General features: G+C 44.0%; 2 protein-coding genes across 2 annotated transcripts in view; one reads left to right on the top strand and one right to left on the bottom strand.

Annotated features, from left to right (window-relative positions):
• The window catches only part of CSGALNACT1 (chondroitin sulfate N-acetylgalactosaminyltransferase 1), a 42891-nt gene extending 39108 nt beyond the window's left edge, over positions 1-3783 (top strand). The window contains exons 8-9 of the mRNA XM_018072126.2: positions 1431-1512; positions 1871-3783. Of these exons, the coding sequence (XP_017927615.1) occupies positions 1431-1512; positions 1871-2154 (366 nt within the window). The 3' untranslated portion in view covers positions 2155-3783. The remainder of the gene's footprint in view (positions 1-1430; positions 1513-1870) is intronic.
• Positions 3784-6540: 2757 nt separating this feature from the next.
• Positions 6541-15420, bottom strand: SH2D4A (SH2 domain containing 4A). Its single transcript, XM_008933178.3, has 9 exons — positions 14875-15420; positions 13950-14109; positions 13276-13435; positions 11372-11437; positions 10835-10970; positions 9414-9630; positions 8874-9004; positions 8234-8454; positions 6541-6716 (listed from the first exon to the last, which is right to left on the bottom strand). Exons 1-9 carry the CDS (start codon positions 15047-15049, stop codon positions 6624-6626), a joined length of 1359 nt encoding a protein of 452 aa, XP_008931426.1. The 5' UTR covers positions 15050-15420; the 3' UTR covers positions 6541-6623.
• Positions 15421-22168: the final 6748 nt, after the last annotated feature.

Here is a 22168-nt window from a genome sequence, read left to right as displayed (position 1 = left end):
ATTTTTATGCAGATTTTTATACTTTTAGCCCACATTGGTTCCCAGGAATGAGACCAGATCTATGCCATTAAAACAAGACAGTGTTACCTCTCTGTCCTGGTGCTTGGGCTGCTGAGGAAAAAACTCAAACCTTTGGAAATCTGTGATAGAATTTGATTTGTGCAGCAGTCACTTGTGCTAATGAGAAATAATAATGCTAATGCATATTAGTGGCTTGCTGTAAGGGTATCTTTATGGAGACTTGTTACAGTGCAGACCTGACAGATACAATCTTGTTTCCTTTTAATTGGCTTCTGCAGTAAGTTGGTTTTTTCAAGGAAAGGAGAAATGAGAAATGAAAGCAATAGCAATGTGAGCAGTAAGAAAAAAAAAAAAAAGCTATTGAAGTGACAAGAGTTATGAACAAAAAGAGGAGATATGAACAAGAAATCAGGAGAGACTACTTTGGAAGAGCATTTCTTGGTAAAGGAAACACCGGGATTTGTAAATCCAGAAATGGAAATTCTGTCTCCTTATCTTCTGTAACTCTGTCACAAGGGAAGTCAAGATTTTCCAAAGCAGCTGCTAAGGGGTAGGTTTCTAACCAGACCCTCAAGAGTGTGAAGTACTGCTGACTTGCTCAGAGGCTTTAAATACCTGGCCCAGTCCCTTGAAGCTCTTGGATGTCTCACCATATTGGGTTAGGTCACTTGCATGAGTTTATGATGCTAGGAATCTATACTTGGATTTCTGCTTTTCAAAATTACAGCTATAGTTTCTCAGTGCTCCGATTTTTTACCTGTAATACATAATGTTTTCATGGTCCATCTCAGTAACATAGACTGTTCATTCATTTTCACAAAGGCTTTCATGGGACGTATATCCTAACATTTCCGGACTTCAGTTTTAGCTGGATATAGCAGTTCTGTAATGGAAAATTATTCTTGGTACTTTCCTAATTTTTATCAAAATTAAGGTAATCAGAAAGCTGCCAGTTGTGCAATCAAGATTAGAACCACAGTTTTCTTCCAGAGGTCTTGGGGTCCACAATCCATCTTACAGCAGAGTCTGGCTTCCCTGGTTTACCAATATGTTTCTTACATTTGAATGCCACAGAAGGAAACTAACAATTTTGGAGGATGTTTTGCCTGCAAAGAGGTGAGCTCCAGAGAGCAGTGTGATATTGGTCTACTTGGTCTACTTGGAGTGGAGCAAAACCTGATCATTTTGGATCAGGGGCTTTATCCATGATAGCTAACGACACAGCTGTTTTTTGGAGGCAGATATATGCACTGAGTAGCTACAAAAACAGGTTCAGGATCAGCCATGGATTCACATGGGGAAGAAAAAAGGGCAGTTGATCCTATTTCTGACCACATTCAGGAACTTGTCTGCTGCTCACTGTGAAAGCATTTCTGCTTCTATACAAACATTCTTTTCCCTCCATGCAGATTATTAAAAAAGAAACTGGATTTTGGAGAGACTTTGGTTTTGGGATGACTTGCCAGTACAGATCTGATTTTATCAACATAGGTAAGAGAAATACACTCCAATACACCTGTATTTTTACTAAAACAGAAAATGACAATCAGCCTCCCTTTCCTTGGCCAATGTATCTATGTCATTAATTTGCAGCAGTGCTGTGGCTAGATATTCACACTATTCCTAGGTGCCATAGAGGTTACCAGAACCTAAGCACTGCTCAGTACAAATAAAGTTGTGTCTGATAGTTAAAGATTTGAGGCTGAGAAATTTGGGCACTTGGATGTTCACAGAAAGTGTGTCTGTTTTAAAGGGCTGGCTGGATCCAGAAAACAGGTGCAGTGTAATTAATAGCATTGAGTTTCCTAGTATATATTTCTAGTTTTATTTTGGATTTTGTTTGTGTCAGGTGGCTTTGACCTGGACATTAAAGGCTGGGGTGGTGAAGATGTACATCTGTACCGCAAATACCTTCACAGCAACCTCATCGTGATCCGAACGCCTGTCAGGGGTCTCTTCCATCTGTGGCATGAAAAGCAGTGTCTGGACGAGCTGACTCCAGAGCAGTACAAAATGTGCATGCAGTCCAAGGCCATGAATGAGGCTTCTCATGGCCAGCTTGGGATGCTTGTTTTCAAGCAAGAGATTGAGACACATCTGCACAGACAGAAACTGAGTAGTAAGAAGACATGAAACCAGAAAGGGAGGCCACGAGGCTCTGAATAGGGTGGTTTTTAAAAGAGTTGCTAACCAGAAAAGATGGAATCAGACTGAAAGAGGATGGAAATTTCAGCAGGATGGCAGCAAAAGAAGAAGAGGGGAAAGTGTTTGTCCTCCCTACTTTTGTTTTTATTCTAATGGGGCTTTTAAGTACTCCATTAGCCTGACTTTTCAGCACTTGCTTCTAGGGGAGACTTGAACACTTGATGAGATTCAAGGTCATGTTGGACCATGACGGAGACAATGAACGTTACATAAATGCTGGTATGGTATTCACAATAACAAATGGACGTGCTCCTCCTTTGAAATGTTTGTAAGATGTTATTTAAAGGATTGACCTTTTTGTGGGCCAATAATTAGGAGTTCTTTTCTACATCTCACCTGATATATCTAAAAAGGGCTATTTTTGAATAAGTACAGAGCTCCCGCTCTGAGAAGGACATCTGATTGTTAACGATGGTTAAGCTGGAGTGACCAAAAATCCTTTTACCTTAAGGGGCTGGGACAGGGTGGGGGACAGCAGCAGTGCACTAAGAAGGCATTCCCAGTTCATCCAGAGAAAGAGGTATCTCAGAAAGTGCTTTCTAAAATTCAGAAACAGAAAACTCTACTGATCAAGTGTGATGGTTCCAAAGTACTCGAGAGGAGTGATTGTTCTCCTCTCTGGATGGTGAACCAAAAGCAATGAGCCACATCTGTATCATGTGAATCAGATGGTGTATTTCTGCTTTAGAATACTGTATGTATCTCAAGATTTATTTTTAAATGAAGTTGGTTTTGCTTGGGAATTATTTTGTCAAACTTCAGGTTTTCTACTTCTAGTCTTACTAAGAAACAGTACAGCCTTCCGACACTTGGAAAACGCTCTACAAATCTGTGTTTCCTGTGGATGGGATCTGGGTTCAGATAAGTGAAGTGATTTTTCTACACAACCTGGGTACTGGAAGGCAGAAGCTTTATCATGCTGAAGAAAAGGAAATCCATATCAACTTGCATTACTGACTTAGGAGGCTTTAAACTCTGAATGCCAGATACCAAAATTGATGAACATTTTCTGACTTTATACCAAAGTATTCCTTCTAAACCAAATACAGAGTCTTGCCCAGGGCACAGAAAGCTTTTTGTAATTAACAAAATAAATTTTTGTGATGGATTACTGGACCCTGCAAATTCTCTTATGATAATTATAGGTACTAATCCTAAAAATTAGTCATCTTCTTAATAGATTTTTCAATTGCCTAAAACCATTGACAGTCTGAGCTACTGCTCTTATAAAGCATTTTCTTTTAATTCTGATTGCTATTTATCATTTTAATATATACCAACCAACAAAAAACTGCATAGGCTTGGAAATCCCATTTGCTTACCTAAATGCTGTTTCTCTGAGCAGTCTCTTTGTTTTATAGCTTCAGGTTAATACAAGGCAGTCTGAAACAGATTCTAATTTGGTTTTTGGCTTGTAAAAGCGGGGGGAAGAAATCTGAAAGATAGCACTGAACAATGAATGAACCACTATTTGATGTGCCACTGTGCAATAGGAAGAGCACTTATGAACCTCTTTTGAAAGCACTGCATGCAGAATCTGCAGAGACCATGCCACTGTAAGTAGCTTTTCCCTTGACAAATGTTTATATGTGTTTGTCTTTTGTTGGATGTAAAGGATCTGCCTTGCACTTCCCTTGCAAATCATCAAGGGTCCAAAACACTGCCAAAGTACAAAAAGAATGAAAACTTTGTAGACTCAGCCCCAAAATACATCACTTACCATAAAACTTCAGCAATCACTCAAAGAACTGTTTTGTTCCCAGAACACATAATAAGTTATTTATAAAGAGCTTTGTTTTGATGAAATAACTTTACAAATATTATGCAGTAGGAGGAGACAGGCATGGCTTGTTGAGTGCACATGAAAGTTACAGTAACTCAGCTCCTCCAAGGCAGCTGTTCCAACAGTCCCAGTTAACCTGAATTTGAAACTGGGTGTTGTATATTAGGACAGTTTTATAATCATAGCCTGCCTTAAGCCTAGCCTTAACTATTTCTGTGATGGGTTTTTTTCACTGTCTTCCCTGAGGTTTCCCTAATCGCTCAGTAACCTAAAGTAACTTTGAGATTGGCCACACTTGTAGAGAAGGGCTAAACCAGATGATCTCCAGAGGTCCCTTCAAACCTATATTAGTTTCCAATTCTAAGCACTGGATACTTTTAAATTCAACACTTCATAATTTTGGGTACTTTAGCAAGTGTGTCATCAAGACCCTGTCAGAGTTTCACAAGTTAAGTGAAGCAAGTCATCCTTACTCCACAGACTTTTGGGGTGACTAGATTTTGGAGCAATAGATAGCCAGTCTTGAGGGCATCTGTTCTGGCAAGATAGCTGCCTTTGCAGTCAATTCAGTGATCTAAATGTGTAGGTACAAAACTTTATGTTTCTTTCCTCACAGAAGACAGGTGAAGCTGGGAATCTTTGAAAAACTGAGGAATGACTCTCAAACGTGGGATAGATGTGAACATGGATAGTGGTTTTCCCTGGGCTATACCGAGACAACATTTGCAAATAAGTAGTTTAATATAAAATTGTGTGAAGCTACTGGTCCACTGTTCAGCAGGGCAAACCCTGAGGAGTTTTACTATAGACCTTAGAGATAAAATTGATTAAGTTCTGCTATATTCATGCCAGATCAGCCTGGACCTTATTTCTGCAAGTTAACACCCTGCCTCTCAAAATGCCTTTTTAGAGGCATTTAGACTTTCTCCTCTGTCTTTACCAGCCCATAGGTATGCAAACACTTCATGATTTGTCTCCTGCAGGATAACAACTATGGCACATTCTCCACATCAGAACAGATACTTTTCTCTAGGGTCTTTGAAGGACATTTTGTTTTGGCCATATTTTTAAAATAAACAGTTCATAAAGAGGGAATACAAATAATCTGATACCCCTTCTCATGATTGAAGCAGATTATGTTCAAATTATTTCTTTGATACATATGATATAATGCTCAAGAAGCTCATTAAGTCAATTGAAGTGCCAGAGTGTCATTAGATTCAGAATCTCAGTTTACACTAAGGCTTTATTTCTAGCAAAGTACACCTGCTGTAACTGGAGTGCAGTTTTCCCCTTTCCTTGAATGAAAATTGCCTGTCAGCGTAGTTGTAAATTTTAAGACCAGATGATTATAATTTCTTTTATTCTATATCCCTCAAAACACAGATCAGTCTAAGACTAAGGTTTTGACTGCTCCTTCAAGTTAAGCAGAATAGCCCTAATCTAACAGAAAAAAGGAAACAGGTAAAAACAGGTAAACAATTGAAACAAGATTGACTATTGTTCACTATTTGAGGATAGTGTCTCTAAAACTTTATGTTAACAGATTAAAACCACAGCCTTCAGCTGTAGAATTTGTTGTGCAACAACATGAGGGAATCTGAGGACTAATTTGTTATGTGATTCTGTCCAGGCTCTCCCTCAGTATTCTGAATGATGTATTTAAAAAGCAGTGTAACAGATAAGGAGAGAGAATATTACATTGAAAGAACAATTTCTATAATGAAGTTTACACCAGATGCATCTGAGTAATCCAGACACGACTTGCAATAAATAACTCCATTTTGGAAAATATCATTCTTTACTGGCAAACACTCTTCTGTAAACTGTATTAATACTGATATGGGTGCTGCTTTTTACATTTTTTATTCTCTGTACCTGCGGTAGTCTTTTATACAAATGCCTCTGTCCCTTCTTTCCCTTTCAAAAGGTTAATTCCTCTCAATACAGAAAGGCCTGTGTAGGATTTAAATACAGGTTAAAAGAGTGGGGATCTATATTCAGAGGCTAGAGGAGTTTAAAAAATGTACTATTCATGAAAATCCATCATCACAGAGAGCACCTTTCACCGAAAGGCACTCAGGGTTTGCTTGGATGTTCAGTTTGAATGTCCTTCATTTCAAGGACACAGCATTTTACAGAATTAAGCTTCACATTATGTAAATTACACATCAAGATCGATTCACCTCTCCAAGTTGTTATGTGCCTTCAGGAAGGTATGATTTCATTCAACTGTAGGTACCAATCTATTTCCCAGATGGCACACAACCTTGCATTCAAGAACAAAAGGCAGCTTGAATACAGAAGTCCCTGAAAAAATCTGCAAAAACCCACTGAAAATCTGTGGCAGTATCTCCCTGTTCAACTGATTACTTCATCAACTCATTCACTCCATTGTCTGGGATACATCCAGGTGCTTTGTAGCTTGCTGGGCTGATGCATCCTTCAACCCAGTTGATATGATAAACCCACAACAGTACTTATCCTCCTACTGCTTCATTTTGAAGGATATAAAATAGAGGCACTTAGGGTTTCAGGTAAGTATCAGCAGCTCTAGTTCCAAGTTCAGTCTTTGTGAATACAAGCATGGGACTGCACAGTGAGACTGGGAGGTTCACTCAAAGAGAGAGATGTAGTCTGGCTCTCGGTCCTCTTGGCCACATGGGTAAAGCAGCAGTTCCTTCCCCAAGGAAGTGATGGGTTCATCCTGTTGATATAGGATATGATCAAACACCTGTTTTCAAACAGACCCTACCTGTCACAACCTCACAGGATGGACAGCAATCTCCCCGCCTCTGTTACAGTGTGGCCTCATTCATGCCACTGTGTGATCCAGCTCAGTGCCCTGGGAAACCTGGGGTAAGACCCAAGTGGGTGTCCTCTGTCTTCATAACACAATATTTGTGCTCAGTGCCATAACTCAATGACACAACTCTGGCAGTGCTCAGAAAGAGCTGTGCTCATCTTGTAGGAAACTACAGCTTCTATGACATGAAGTGGTGCCCTGCCTAGAAAGTGCTGGAGCAAGGACTGTGCAGCGTGCAGGTAAGCAGGACTATGTGCTTCTGGCTATGTTTGTGGGAGGGACAAGGGTGGATCCTAGAGTGAGCACATACCCTCTGCTCAGGCAAATCCTGTTCTAACCAGGGAATTCCCTGACAGTACAGTGTCTGCTTCCAGTCTTGTCCTCCATCCTAGCAGCAGGTGCATGGTGGGGACTTGCCTTCTTTCATGGTCACCCAGTGGGTGATAAGCAGAACCCACTGGATCACTTTGGCAGAGTGGGTTTAGCCTGCCCACATCTGCTGTAGTGCTGGGGCTCTGTAGGATTCACTGCAGACTATGGGCATGGCTCTATCTTTGATGTAGCTATGCACAGCCAGGCTTTAAATCCCCTGGCTCTGGAGTCAATAGCTGTGTAGCTCCTGCTTTCAGTGATTTCAACCTGAACTGTGAAAACCACGCAAGAAGCAAGTTCTGGTAGCCCAGGTAGAGTTCCATAGAGCAAATGAACATAGATATTGCCCTCATGTCAAATTTTGTTTAGGCATGTCTGTATTAGGCTAGGCACTTATTTAAAAGAAACAGGGTTTTTAAATGAATCTACAAAGCAAAAGTATTGTCTTGTCCCTGGTCAGATCTTACAGTGAAGGAATGAACAATCCATCTGGCTCTCCTTGGAGCCCATGTAACTGCAGTCAGTGCTGGTAGACACTACTGTTATTGATGCAAGAATCTGCCAACCTTCTTCCTTCCCTTCTATTTTTCATCTTTGCTCAATATCACACCTTGCCTGCTTTTAGATGATAAAGATACCTTGTTCTCTTTCATGCTGAAACTGGAGGCAAGCAGGATTTTCTGTTTACCCAACTTGCCAGAACACCACAACCACAGAAAATACGAAAGAAAGGAGTCTATATGAGAATGCTGTCACCTCTCACCTTAGCAACATTTCTAAGTAGCACGTAAGTAACTTGAGCCCTGTGCAAGGTGTTCTGTGTGCTTGAGAGTGAATGAGTCAGATCTAAGATGTTTGAGATGTGTTAGGCCACCTGAGATGTACCAATCAGGCTGACATACCCTTCTGGAGCAGCACACAGGATACCCAACAGCAGTTAAAATGGGTCTAGTTACCTACTTCAAAATAACTGCATCTATTCTTTCTTATTTTGAAGTGCCCTGAGGCAATTAAACAGTTAATGAATGCATTGATAGATGTTTTACCTTGTGGTAGTCTACAAGGTCAGCCAGCGTTGAATGTTGCAGCTGGTCCACTCCAAGGAAGCTGTAGGAATCACCGGAGGCATCAATGAGGAAGTGTTTACATCCTTCCACAGACCGATAGGAGAGCACATAGCCTTTGATTTTCTCACTGACCCGGATCAGAAAACTCCCTGGTACTGTTTTATCTAGAAGCTCCTCCGCTTTCTTAGAGGTTAGGATACCTGTTCAAAATTAAAACACAGAACTGAAGGGAGAAGAGCATTTGTGCGGGACCGGACAGAACAGTTCTCACAAGAAATCTGCTATACTGCTCTAAACCCAGTCTGTGGCACTCCCATCCCTTGTTTTGTTGCCCAATAGCCCAGGAAGAACCGTACTGCCATTGCTAGTAACAGACCATGGCCATGGGCTAACTGCTCTACCTTAACTGCTCCAGACTTGACCAGCTATGAATGACAGACACACGGGGCTTGAAAGGACAGATTCTGTGTTATGAGAGAGAACAGCATTGCAGTTTGTTGTACACTGATTCCAGTACAGCAGCAGCTTCACTCCTGGGCCCAGCCTATGTTAGCAGCCATATATCAGCAGAAACAACTCCTTAAACAGTTGGGTTGGAGTGGGAATGCTCAAGACTCACCATGGAACCAAGGTGCTATTGTGTCCACGGTTTTCAGATAGCCAGCTCGGAGAGGGAACTGCTCCTCTTTGAACCACTTGATGATGCTTTCTTCAGTGGAATTGGAGATTGTTCTCTGGATTCCCTCTTTCCTGTTAGAAAAGACCGTGGTTTGTGCATCAAGTTCAAATAGGTTTTGAGTCCTTGCACTGAACTTACCTTTTGCTTAGGATTTTAAGAACATCAATAAACAGGCAGCTTACACTACTGCAGCTGTGTAGAATATGGTCTTTAGTGAACATCTGGCATCACAGAGGCTGTATGCACTTGCACTCCAGGCTTAGGACACTCTACTAAATAAACCTGTTACCCTCCAGGAGTAAACACCCGAAGGCATCATCACACCCTAGGCTGGAATATAGCCTAGGCTCTGTATTTTTCCCCATGGAGTGTCTCTTCCACACAAGGAGGAGAGTTAACCATTCCCATCTCAACCATCCTATGCTAGAGCAGAAGAATCTCATCCCTTCTCCCCTCCACAGGGCATAGGGGCTTCCTTACCTAATCGCTCTCCCATTTGCTGTCACAGGAGGTAGAATTTTAGGCTTGGGGGGGAGAGGTGGATACTGGAGTGGTCGCCGATCTCCTGCTATGGCCCCCTTGGAAATATTTGCCTGCTTCCCTCTGTGGATGCCCTGAAGTGAAAGCCTCCTGTAGTCATCCCTGGCTTGCCGTGCAAGGGAGCGTCTCTTCTCATCTGCTGCCTTGGATTTCCGCACTGGAACAAAGAAGGAGTCCTACATGAGTGAACAAGCAGGCAAGTTTAAAGCTTGCTGCCCTTTGGCCATCTTCCTGCTTGATGAAGTGGAAGAATAACCCATTTCACAAGCTGAAAGGTTCACTCAATTGTGAGACCATTTGCCACGTGTCTCCCACGTGTTACGTGGCATCTGCCACTTAGCAGGGTACAGTGTTTATTCCTTCAAGACACTAAAAATGTGTGGTTTTTATGGATACCAAGTCCCTTTGTACTTATAGACTTCTTGGTTTGATTTCAGATGCTGACTCCTCGTTCAGATATAGATTTCTGTAGTGCCTTTCATGTAAGCAGGTGGGGAGCAGGCCATATGGAATTAAAGCTGCTGAAATGACCTCAAATCAAACTTTTGAGGGATTTGAAAGAGTTGATCCATTTTGGAGGGTGGGGGAGAGTCTTGCTGAAATTATTATGGAAAGTGGAGAACTTGGGTGTGTTTTTCTTTCTTTTTTTTTTTCTGTAAAACTGCCTTGATTGTTTAGGTCCACCTCACCCTGGAGTCTGTAGGAGTAACCAGCTCTCTAGTCAACTCTTTTTTTTTTTATCAGTCAGGAAAATAAAACCCCTAGACTGAAGTGGAAACAACTGGTGGTACAGCATTGCCATCTACTGAGCAGCAGGGAAGGAACTGGGAAAAAAATACATCAGGTTCTCCCTCGGGAAGTATTTGGCAGCAGTGATGGATGCTGCTGCAAGTCTCTTACTGTTTGCCATTTTCGTTCCTATCATTGGGATTCATTACATGAGACAGTGCAGCAGGGCTCTGCTTAGATGGGATCATGCCTGGATGACAGGGAAGCTCTTTTTAATTAGTTCTTGTCACCCATTATCCTTGTCCTCAAGAGCAATGGTTACTGCAAAGTCCTACAGAAGGCCAGCTTCTAGTTTAAGATTAATTATCCTCTCTACACTCATGTAGTTCCTTTGTTGCTTGTTTTAATATAGTATCAGTAGGAAAAGTTTTCCATTTCCCTTCCCAGCTGTAGTCTCAAGGCTACGTGGACTCAGAAATATTTCTGATAATGCAGTGTTGTCTTTCTTGGCAATACTCTCCACCCACCAGCCTATTATTCAGTTCCAGTGTGACAGCAGAAGGGTTGAGATGACCCCACAGAGCTCTAGAATTTCTCAAGCCTCATAGGAAAAAGTTATCCCAAGATCTTACAGAATTCCTGCCATTCAGGCTCATTCTCATCCGATTTCTGCAATGTTCTCTGGCTCTCTGTGCTGGGGTGGCTCTGTGGTATTGCCTCCTGGGAGTCTGTGGTCTCTTCGGAATTTCTCCTCTGTGCTTCCTTTGGCTATGAAAGAAACAGTATGTTCAGCTTTGTTGCAGGCAAGTTTTAATCTTGCTTTTTAGCTAGCCTTGAAATACTGGGAACTCCATTTGATATTGTGAATCCCTCCAGCTTCAACAACATGCAGATCCTCTGTCTTTACTGCAGGTGACAACAGAGGAAGTGAGGGAAAATAGTCTACCAGAAATCATCAGGAGCATCTCCCTGTGCTGCTCCCCAATCTGCCAGTCTGGCCTGCTTTGTATCATCACCTAATTGTCACACTGTACATGAGGAGCATGGCAACACTGGTCCAAGAGGTGAGAACATTTTTAGGTCAGATGAGGCTTTGAGGCTGACAGGGACTCTAGGATAAAGCCTGGGCCCCACTCAGTGTTTCAGCAGCATCCTAGGTTGCCGCTTACCTTTTGGAAGCTAGGTTTCCTCATATGGCAGTCTGCCAGCATCTGGTGAACATCTCTGGTTCCCCTCTAAGCAGAGCAAAAGAGCGGTGAGAAATAAATGCGATGTTAGGACAATTGCTCTTCTTTTGGAGCAATAGATGTATAATGCAGCAGCAGTCATGACATTTGTTAACAAATTTTGCCAGCCTTCTCTGACAAACATTGGGTTTTCCATCATATTAGGCCTAACATGCCACATGAGGAGAACTCAGGAGTGTCAGGATTGCCATAAGCATGTCTAGATTTGCTAAGCAATGCCCCCAAGTACTTCCAGGGAGCAGCTTCTTTCCTCCCTCCCCCTAAATCAATCCCTTGCAGAACTTGCCATCCACAACTTTACAAGCCTGTGCTTGTTTGCGGCTGTGGCTGTGGTGTTGCAAACTCCTGCTCAACAGACTGACCCAACTAGCTGCATATCTCCTTCTTGCTCTCCCCTGCAAACCAGTCTGGCTACCCTGACAGCAGTTTCTAGCTGAAACCTGCCTTTGAAGGTGAACAGTTAGATTTGTCTCTGAGCAAACACCCACCCACCTCTCCATTGGACCCTGACTGCTCCCACGGCACAGTGGGTAATGAGGTAACTGTACTACACTGCTTACCAAGGACACACTTCTACCACCTACTTGGCTAATATTTAATATGAACATGGCTTTACAATTTCTCTCTCCTCCAGGAAACTAAGAACTTCAAATGTGTGTGAAGCTGCTTTTTCTTAGATATTTGTCTGTTCCCTGCAACAGATAAAGCACAATGCCTGGATCCCTTACATTAAATGGGAACTAAATCTTTTGGAATTAGATTTTTGGTAGTAGCTTTGGGTTTGTTTTTTCTTTCTTTTCTTTTTTTTTTTTTTTTTTTGTGCTGTGACTAATAACTTCCTATAAAAAAAAATCTCCCACATAGTTGCTCAACTTCAGCAAACAGTGCAGAGAAAAACCTCATGTGACTCAGAGGCTTTTGATAAAGGAGAGAGCCACTCCAAATTCCCTTCACTATTTTGGTAGCAGCAGGAGAGCATGTTGCCAAACCCCAACCTTCTGTTATCATGTTTTTTATGCTGAAATATGGTGTAGCTGTACGATAAAAGAATATACACTCATACAAGTTCATTCAAGGCTGAATGAAAACTGCTGAATGAGATTGGACTTCTCCCATTAAATTGGCAGGGTGTTCTGTTCCTTCTGTTCAACTGCAGTTGCATGGGTAGTTAATTTAACTCATCTTTTTCTCAGTTCTCTGCAAATGGCTTTTTGTAGCCAGTTAAAAATTAGAAATGTATTTATTGCTGGAGAAAAATATTTCTGTAATAAAACACCACAGGAAAGCAGACACTGTAGTTACTGCATTTCAAATTGTCCTGTGCTGTCAGGGTCATAAGCTGTTTTCTAACTATTTTAGAAGACCAAAAAACCAAAGAACCACGCATATCAGATGATGCTGGTAAAATTATCTTCATTTGTTCTTTTATAAAAGTGGATAATCTGTCTAATGGCTGTGACCTTACATGTACAGATCCTGGGATAGCCTGCCTGGTCTTGCCCCAGAAGCCATCCAAACCAGCCACAGTGCAGGAGGGAAAGTACTGCACCGCTCATTTTACCCACAGAGAATGGAAGCAAAGGAATTCAGAGTAACTTATCTGATGCTACAGAGCAGATCTATCCTACCTGAGAATAGCACGTGGACCTCCTGAGTCCCAAGGAAGGATGTAACAGCATGGCTTCTTCTCTGACTACAGAAGAAAAGCCTTAACATATAGATGGCTTTTTTTCTTCAGATTTCTATTTACAGCAACCAGGATTTGCTGCACTTCCTAGTTCTCAAAACATGCGTTTCTGATAGCTGTGGGAAAAGGGGGAAACTACCTTTGTGAGCTCCTGGCTTTTCCCGGTTGTTGTATCCGTCATTTTTCTCCCACGTTCCTCCTTTGTCTGCACAGTGCTTTTTTTATTCTCATGAAGATCTGTCTCACCCAGTAGTCCTGGTTGTGGGTGTAGAGACCATGTTATAGAAGAGTCAGTCTCTCTGAAATGCAAGAGAGAGGACTTAAGAACTCGAGGGAGTCACCTTCTGCCCCCTGAGCATCTTGCAAGGAAGCTGCACGTGAGCAGAGCAGTGCTGCATTGAAGCCATGTGCGTATGGGCATTTATATTTCCAAATCAGGTAGGTGCAGTAATTAATTTAATGACTTGTGGTGAGCAACTGTTGTCAGGCTGCACACCGGCACCTCTCGGTGAATCAGTGGAATCCAAGCTCACCACCTGCCACAATAACAGTGTTGGCATTTCCTGTGGTCTGCAAAGTGTCCCATGCAGGAGCCACATCATGAGAGGCTCAATGAGCCGGAGCAAGTCTCAGGCTGGAGCTGGTCTCTGCCAGCATTGTATGTCCTCACAGAAAGCCTGTGCCTTTTGCCTGCAAGACCAAAACGACAGTGGTAACCACAGCCCCTACAGAGATGATCCCAGCCTCTGGGTCCCTAGAAAAGCCTTCTCCTCCATGTCAGCCCACTCAGACCCCCAGCCGAAGTGTGCTTACCTGCCCTCCTTGCCCTGCTCTCTCGCCAAGCACTTTGCTCTTTGTGCCTGGATCTCTTCACAGATGGCTGCATATGGTTTATCTGAAGGATGCTCGCCCATCACCCAGACCCAGACATCATTGTCAGCACCGAGTTTCCATGTCACCGACTTCCCATTGGCTGGAAAAGAAGCAGCTCTTTGGCAAATGCTGTTTGCTGGATAGCAGGGTCTGTGTCCCACCTGCTGTGCCCTACTGGCTGCTCTTGATGACAGAGCCTCTCCAAAAGCAACTGTACGTGGGGAAAGCTCAGCTGGGAGGCAGCCCACACTTTGCATTTTTTTTTCATGCTACTGAAGCCAGGTCAGTGAAGGAAGTCTGAGTCTGGGGGCAAAGGAGAAGGCTCACTACCATTTGTTTTCTTGTTTTAATTCCTGGCTACTGCCCTTCCCAAACTGTGTGAGGGTGAACCACCTGCAAAGAGAGCACTGTGGGGGAGAGCTGGGAGAAGAGTGCTATCTTCCTAGCAGTCAGCATGCTGTGCAATCCTGGCAAGCAGACTTCAGATCTAAAGTCTCAGTGGGAACTGCAGATCTGGTGCCTCAGGACAGATATTCAAATCCCTGGTTATCCTAAAGACAGAGGCCCCATTTAGTGGGAAACTTAATGAGATGCACCTCCTGGGGGCAAATAAGCCCTGTCTTCCCAGTTAGGGGAGCCGAGTAATTTGGTCAAGGACAGAGTGTCTGGGTCAGGGAGTAAAACCATAGTGCCTCTGGTCAAAACTACCCCATTGCAGGTGGGTTTAGTTACGGTTTGGAGATAAGCCTGTTATATGTCCATGGGAGAAGAATTACTCTAAGGATACATTACCTCCTGTTTCCAGGGAGCAGTTGACTAGGCCAGACGTGTCAAAGGGTGAAGCAGCCAGGAGGCAAAGACTTACCTTTTCTTGGCAGTGGCTTCTTTGCTGGAGCCTTGTCCACAGCAGCTTCTCTTTCCTCCCACCGTCTGATCTGTTCCTGCCTCATCTTGAAGAAGAGGATCTGCTTCTGCTCCTCGCTGAGTTCTGCCAGCAGGTCAGGATCGATGTACATGTCTGATAATATCTGTTTCAGCATGGCTGCAGGTTTCAGTTACACGTTTGTGGCAGTGATCTCCAGGGATAAGATCCTCTTCCTGGCTCCAACAAGAAAGAGTCCCTGCCCGTCTGAGCCTGGAGTAGGAATGCAGGCGTGCCAGAGTAATTATGCTTCTATCTTTTTTTTTAGCTCAAACTTCCTGCGCAGACCAGAAAAGTAAATAAGTATCTTAAAACCTGCTGTTAAGATTCCTTGAAATAGGAGGTAAGCTCAGCTCCCACGCAGCCCTTGCCTGCTCTGCAAGGAGAGCTGGCTAGAAGGGGAGAGTCCAGGAGTGGGGAGGTTGTGTTGATACTCTGATAAACCCAGCTGATAGTATATCAAAGAGAGAGAGCACTGCCTGTTAGTCATCAGAGGTGCGGCTGAGTTGTGCCCAAGTAAACATTCCTGCTGGGCAAGAAATCAATGAACCCATGACTAGACGGCTCCTCCTCCTTCCAAACAGGAAAACTTTGATGATCAAAAGCCCAGCCTGCCTTGTTTTGCCAAAGAAAGATGGGGAGGACTTTTGGCTCTGCTTTTGAGGTGGGAGTGGGAATTTTGGGGTGCTCCCATCCATCAAAGGTAGCCTCCCAGCAAGTCAAGGGAGCACAAGTAGTGCAGCTGGTTTGAAGAAAGACAGCGTGGATGGTCAGTGTCTGAGACAGCTCCCGGTCTGACACATCTTGCTGATGCACCTTGCCCACGTGGTGAGCGTGGCATGGGACATCCCTGCCTGACAGGATGAAGTGGATGGGGAGAAGGAGCACTCCTGTTCCTGCACAGGATGTTGGCTTCTGTATAGTGCACACTGGTGAGGTACTGACACCCACCCAGCTGTGCTATGTGCTCATGGATTTACATTTACAAAAAATGGGAGCTCTCCTGTCACTTAGGAACTTAGCAAATGAGAAAATAGAAATGTGGACTAAAGACCTTGAAACCAGTTCTTTTCCTTATCTTATCTGGATAAACTCGAGGAGACCAGGAGATTGGTTGGCAGTGCTTTTGGTGACACAGGGAGGCTGACAGTCATGTGTGAAGTGCAAGACCAGAGCACGGGGGCTGTTTGGCCAGGGGTGGCAGGGGCTTCCTGGACAAATTCTTGAGAAATGTTATAGTCATCGGGCTACAAGGAGATAAGCCAGTGGGTTTATTCATGTCCTTCTGCACAAATCTTGGGAGTCTAAGGAACAAGCATGCTAGGACAGAGCACAGTAGGTGGGAGGAAGAGCTGGTGAGGCAGTAATGTGGAGGTACAAAGGGCAGAGACATGGCAGAAGAACCTGTGCCAGGGTGAAGTGGGACTGTATATTAAATTAAGTTAATGAGGTCAAATCAATACCCATCTTACAGGAGATAGACTGAATCCCTAGGGACCCAAATGTTGGAAGAAAAGTGTTGGGAGTACCTTCAGCTTCAGAGTATGACTGCTTGGTTCTTACCATATAAAATAACAGAGGCAGCAGGGGAGTCAGCAAGTGCAATACTGAAGCTTTCCAGGGAGCACACATGGAGCACATTTAATTAGATAAAATGGGGCAGCACAGCAGAAGCCATCATAAAGTCAGACTCTCAGAACACTATATGCTGTGTTGGTCCACCTTCCTCTGTCTCACATCCATGCTGGGATCAGGTAGGCTGTCCCAAGCATTCCCCTGCTTCTGAACATGGCTTGCATTAAAACTGCTGAAGACAGAGCTGGCCGGAGCCCCAGTGCATTGTAGTGCCCATGCACTTTCAGCAGGGAGAGCATGAAAGGAGCTTGGAGCAGCTGGAGGAGCTGCAGGCAGGGAGACAAGGAGTTCCCTGAAGAGCTCCAGGCATCAACAGAGCAGACCACTGTCCCAGCATAGCCTTGTCTGCAGCAGAGGCCAGGAGCAGGAGCAAGAATCCCTGGGAAGGTGCAGTGATCAGAAATTGGGAATGAGCCTTCTATTTCTATTTTGTTTCTCTGATTACTTAATATTTTCCCTATTAAAAATGTTAACTTAATTCCAGAAGGAAGCGTGAAGCTAATGTTCCAAATTTGTATTGATTTGGCTTTCTTGATTTAAATAAAACAAAGGCTTTTTGGGGAGGTGGTCTGATCTGGGCGATGCTTTCTGAGTACCCCACAATAGCAGAATTGTTCCAGCTCAGCAGGGAAGAGGCTTGGGCTGTCCTTGAGCTATGGGGGTGGCAGCTGTAGAGAGGGAAGAGCTTTTTGTGGGGAGGGTGCTGTTGAGCATTTCCTCAACCCTTATTTATGCATTCTTTGTGGATCTGAAACAGTAACAGAGATAGGATAGCTCTGGCCATCTGAGCTTGATGATGTGGCAGAGATGCCTTCCATGGGCTGACAGAAATTAATCACAATGTCTAAAACTGAAGGGGCTTTTAACAAAAGAGACTTGTTACATGTGGGGAGATGAGATACTTCTATTCCCTTCAGGTGTAGTTCATGAGCTTGAGTCCTGCACCCTGCTCTTTGTATAGCAGTGGGCAGCTTGAATCCACCTCACCATCATGTCAGCCCTCTTCCTCATCCCTTGGCTACACAGGAGGCATTGAACATGACCCAGAGTGGCTTATGTTGCAGAGTTAAAATTTGCAGTGAGCAAAGCTGTGGTGGTTAAATGGTATTTCTTTCTCCATCTCTCCCAGTACTGCCTCTTGGTGCTGTAGGTGCTCTTCCTCACTCTGGGGTGTGCTTCTGTCTTTAAAGGTTCCGTCTTGTATCTTCTATATCCAACCTGACTCCTTCTGCCTGACCAGGTTACCTGTTTCTCACAAAGCACTTGGGAGACAGAGAGGGTTTATAAGGATTGCAAGTCTTTTCCTCAGTTAAATTAGGCTTCCTGGGACACAACGCATGAGAAGCCACCAGCAGAATGCATGCAGCAGCATGTCCCTGCTGCTCTGGCTTCTCAGAAGTGGGAATGGCTTTGCTGCAGCATTTACTTAGTAGGACTTGATGTGCTCTGACATATGCAGTGGTGACAAACTGGTCGTCCCTTTTTCCATGCCTGGGGACACAGTGTGTTGGCAAGATGGAAGGGTGCTCAGAAAACAAGTTTCACAGTACTGATGCAGTTTTGCAGAGTTGGATCTCCTTGTAACAAACTGGTTGTAAGCGGAAATTTATAATGCTGTATCCCAAAGGTGCCCTTTAAAGCACCAGCTATTTTAACACTGGGAAATGACATGCATCTCAAGAGGTTTGAAGTGTTTTTTTAGCAATCACTTCATTAAAGATTTTAGGAGATGGAAGTCCTTGTAATAGCAGTCATTCAAAGTTTGAATCAAACCCATGTTACTGTCACTTGGACAGAAGTAGTTTTGCAGATGCTGTTCCAGCTGCAAGTAGTATATTTACAGCTCAAATTTAGGGAAGCCAAACATTGAAGTAATGGCAGTGGGAATTCCAAGCAGGTAACTTGTAGGAAAACTCTGGTAGAGGTCTTGTTAAACTTTCTACTACTTGTATTTTTTCATGGGAGTGATAGATGGGAGCTAGTTTTGTGGAGGAATGGGAAATGGGAGTAGCCAAAACCAGCAAAACTTAAGTGGAGGGAGGTGGGAAGCCAAAACAGGGCTTTTGGGGCTATGCCACTTATATATGATAGTTGACTTGAAAGCCATAAAGGAAGTACAATGCAAAGGTCAAATGACTCTTCAAAAAACAAGGTCACATAGCATTTATGTTTTCTGCTGGAAAGCAGCCTCTTCTCTGTGCTCCTGTAAATCATCTACCATTAACAGGGGAAATAAGTCTATGAATACACATAAAAGCACAACCACTTTTCAGAAGAACTGGTATGAGCTCCTGCTCACGTGTGCAGTGTGTGATACTCAGTCACTGACAGGCTCACTGACACTCCCTTCTGGCATACTAGTCCTGGTCCTCACCATGAATGCTGCCATCTGAGGGGAAGATTCTCCACAAAAACAATAGACAGACAGATAGGCATTTGGTATGATTTTCACCAAGAAATCAAGCAGGAGGGTGTAAAATGAAATAGTGGACAAGCTGAACAGTGGCTCTTGGGCTGATTTTCTGGGAGGCGACTTCTTCAACCTGTTGCACACATCTCTCCAGTAAATGTGGCAGTAACTGTAAAGTAAGAATAACCCAAGAAACTCAAAGATGAAGAGAAAAGAGAACACAAGAAAAGCTGCTTCAGGGTACAGACTGATGAGCTGAGAGGATTTCTATTGTCGTAAAGTAGTTTTTCCCATAAAAAAGCAGGTAAGAGCACATTGTTCAGAAAATGGTGGAACTGTATTATTTTGAATCAAGAACTTCTCCTTGTAGCTGGTCATCTGCTTAGTGAGAAGTGGCTTCATAGATACCATGGGGAATTCTTTTCCCTAGTCAAGAGGTTAAGCCGTGAGAGTGCAATTGAATTTCCTTTCACTTGCCAAACTAAGTCCTGAAGCACTGAAGAGGTATTTTGCTCAGGTTTCGTTGGATTCCTCCAGTTCCAGCCACTCCAATGCCATCACCTCCCTGCCAGACTTCAGGAAGCGATTTCTGATTTTTTTTCAGAAGTGAAGCAAATCAGAATTGCCAAACCCACCTGAAATCAGTGCAGCCAAAGGTAACTGCTTCGCAAACCTTGCTCTCAGTGCACAAGTCTTCATGGGTTAACTGTTACATATTGTTCATAAAATGCACTTTTGTCAGAAAATATTTATGTTAGCAGCTGTACCGGCAAGGTTACTACCAAAATATCCTTCTGTGCTTTGGGGTTTGGTTGTTGTTGGTTTATTTGTTTTGTTCTTGTTTGGTTTTTTTTTAATCCTCATCCTGTTCTAAATAGGGGAATGATTCATTCCTCTCTTTCTGTTTAATTTCACTTCAGCCTACTGTTTTCTGTTTCAGATGAAAGGAAAGATAGTTTGTTCATAAGGAAAATATGACTGCATAAGCTTGGCACTCAGAAGACAGAACTAGACCTGTTTGTATCTTAGAATCGTAGAATTGTAGAATGGTTTGGGTTGGAAGGGACCCTAAAGATCATCTAATCCCAACCTTCCTGCCATAATCATGGACATTTTCCACTAGACCAGGTTGCTCCAAGCCCCATCCAACCTGGCTTGGAACAATTCCAGGAATGGGGCATCCACAGCTTCTCTGGGCAATGTGTTCCAGTGCCTCACCATCCCCACAGGGAAGAATTTCTTCCCAATATGTAATCTACACCTGCCTTCTGTCAGTTTGAAGCCACTCCCCTTTGTCCTGTCACTGCGTGCCCTTGTCCAAAGTTTGTCTCCAGCTCTCTTGTAGCCCTTTTAGATACTGGATTCTGAGTAAGGCTGGCATATAATGGTTGAAAGAGCAAAACCAATGAAGTCACCACAACATGAACTACCTTGAAATTACCTATAGCTGAACTGACTTGCCCTATAGGCCCCTGATCTTATAGCCTGTGGCAGTGGTTATCTTATAGCAGGTACAAATAGATGGAAATGGCAACAAGGAAAAATTTGATATAGCAGCAGCCACTGAACACAGTTTGAGGCCCCAGGGCTTTACTTTCAAGAAAAAAGTTGTCTTCCTTGCTAGAATAGTGTGCAAACATTTCTTGATCATCTTCCTATATTAAAATTACTGAGGGAATTACCAGTGTGGTGAAAAGGGTGAGGGTTTCTATAGGTTAACACACAGGATCAGAGCCTCAACCAAACTCAGCCACTGTAAGAAAGGAGATTTTTTTTCTAGCCATGACACATAATTTAATTTACAGTTCTGCAGAGAAAGGGTGATCAGTGGTAAATTCCCAAATCCAGCACCCAGAGACACAAAAAAGCAGGCCTACTTATACAGTTACAATCTTAAGCTATTACCATATCTTACTGAAGTCACTACTTGGCTAAGTTGTTATTGGCTCATCCTTTCTCTACTTTGAATTAAAGCCATTGTGTCCCAAGAAATCACAGTGCATGCTCAGTGAGTGGTGGTCTTTTTGTGGGCAGGGGGGGCCTGAGCTGGGGTGTGTTTTTACTATTATAAGGAGCAAAAGTTCATCACTAGGGTAAGTTCTCACCACAGAACAGGTCAAAACAGGTTTTCTTCTAGCTCATCATTACGCATCCCAGACAAGAAGGATTTTATCTTTGTTTTCCCCCTTCATGAACTTAGGCCATCAATTTCCTGTCTTCCACATTCCCATGGTTATTGCTTCCACTGCTTAACCACTTTATCTTGTTATTTGGAACTTCGCTCCTGTTATTCATCAAGGTGGGAACCAGGACGGAGGCACTTGTGTGGAACCCCTCTGGAGGCTGAGGGTCTGGTTGCGTTGGTCCCTGAAGCTTAGTCCATATTTAGATGATGTACAATTATGTCCATTCCTATTCAAGTCATGACAGTGATTGATTTATGGCCCTGTTAAAAAGCCAAGATAATTTGAACAAACACAAGCTGTAGTGAGCTAGAGTGGAAATGAACTGGAGCCACAGACCAACTGGAGAGGGAAACAAACTGGAGCTGCAAATAAGCTGGAGCCAAAATGAAGCTGAGAAAGATTAAACCCAACTGGAGCCTAAAATGTGCTGGAAGCAAGAACAAACCAGACCCATCCACGAGCTGGACCTGAGACAGACTGGGGACAGAAACAAATAACTTGAAGTTCCAAGTGAGCTGGAGCCACAAACAAGCTGGAGCCACCAAGTCCCCGCAGCATCTCCGGGCAGGCTGAGCCAGGAGCGGGGCCGTGCAGAGGGCAGGCAGCAGCAGCATCGCCCTCGGTGCAGGCAGCCCGGCTTCTTCCTGGGGCATCCACACCCCACGCGGGGCTCTCGGGCACAAGTGGCTCCCGCTGTGGTGGATTCCAGCTCTCCCCATTTCCATCAGAGCCAGCGCCGAGCCGAGGGGTTTGTCCCGCCGGCAGCGGCTCCGGAAAAGAGCTGCAGAGAAGAAACCAGGTGGGAGCAGGGGGGCCTGTAGCAGGAGGGGTCACCGGCCGCCCCGGGAGACCTCCATCCCCGCCGAGTCCCCATCCCCGCCAGGGGGACACGGCTGGGAGCCAAGGCCGGGAGCCGCCGGCGTGGTGGAGCTGGGACTGATCCCGCGATGGAAAGCGGAGCATTGCCGGGGACTCCCAGCCCCAGCGGCTGAGCTACAGCTGTTCC

Source organism: Manacus vitellinus, unplaced genomic scaffold, assembly GCF_001715985.3.
Source record: "Manacus vitellinus isolate BGI_N305 unplaced genomic scaffold, ASM171598v3 scaffold_0_pilon, whole genome shotgun sequence".
Classification (NCBI taxonomy): domain Eukaryota; kingdom Metazoa; phylum Chordata; class Aves; order Passeriformes; family Pipridae; genus Manacus; species Manacus vitellinus.
This window is presented reverse-complemented; position numbering and strand designations above follow the sequence as displayed.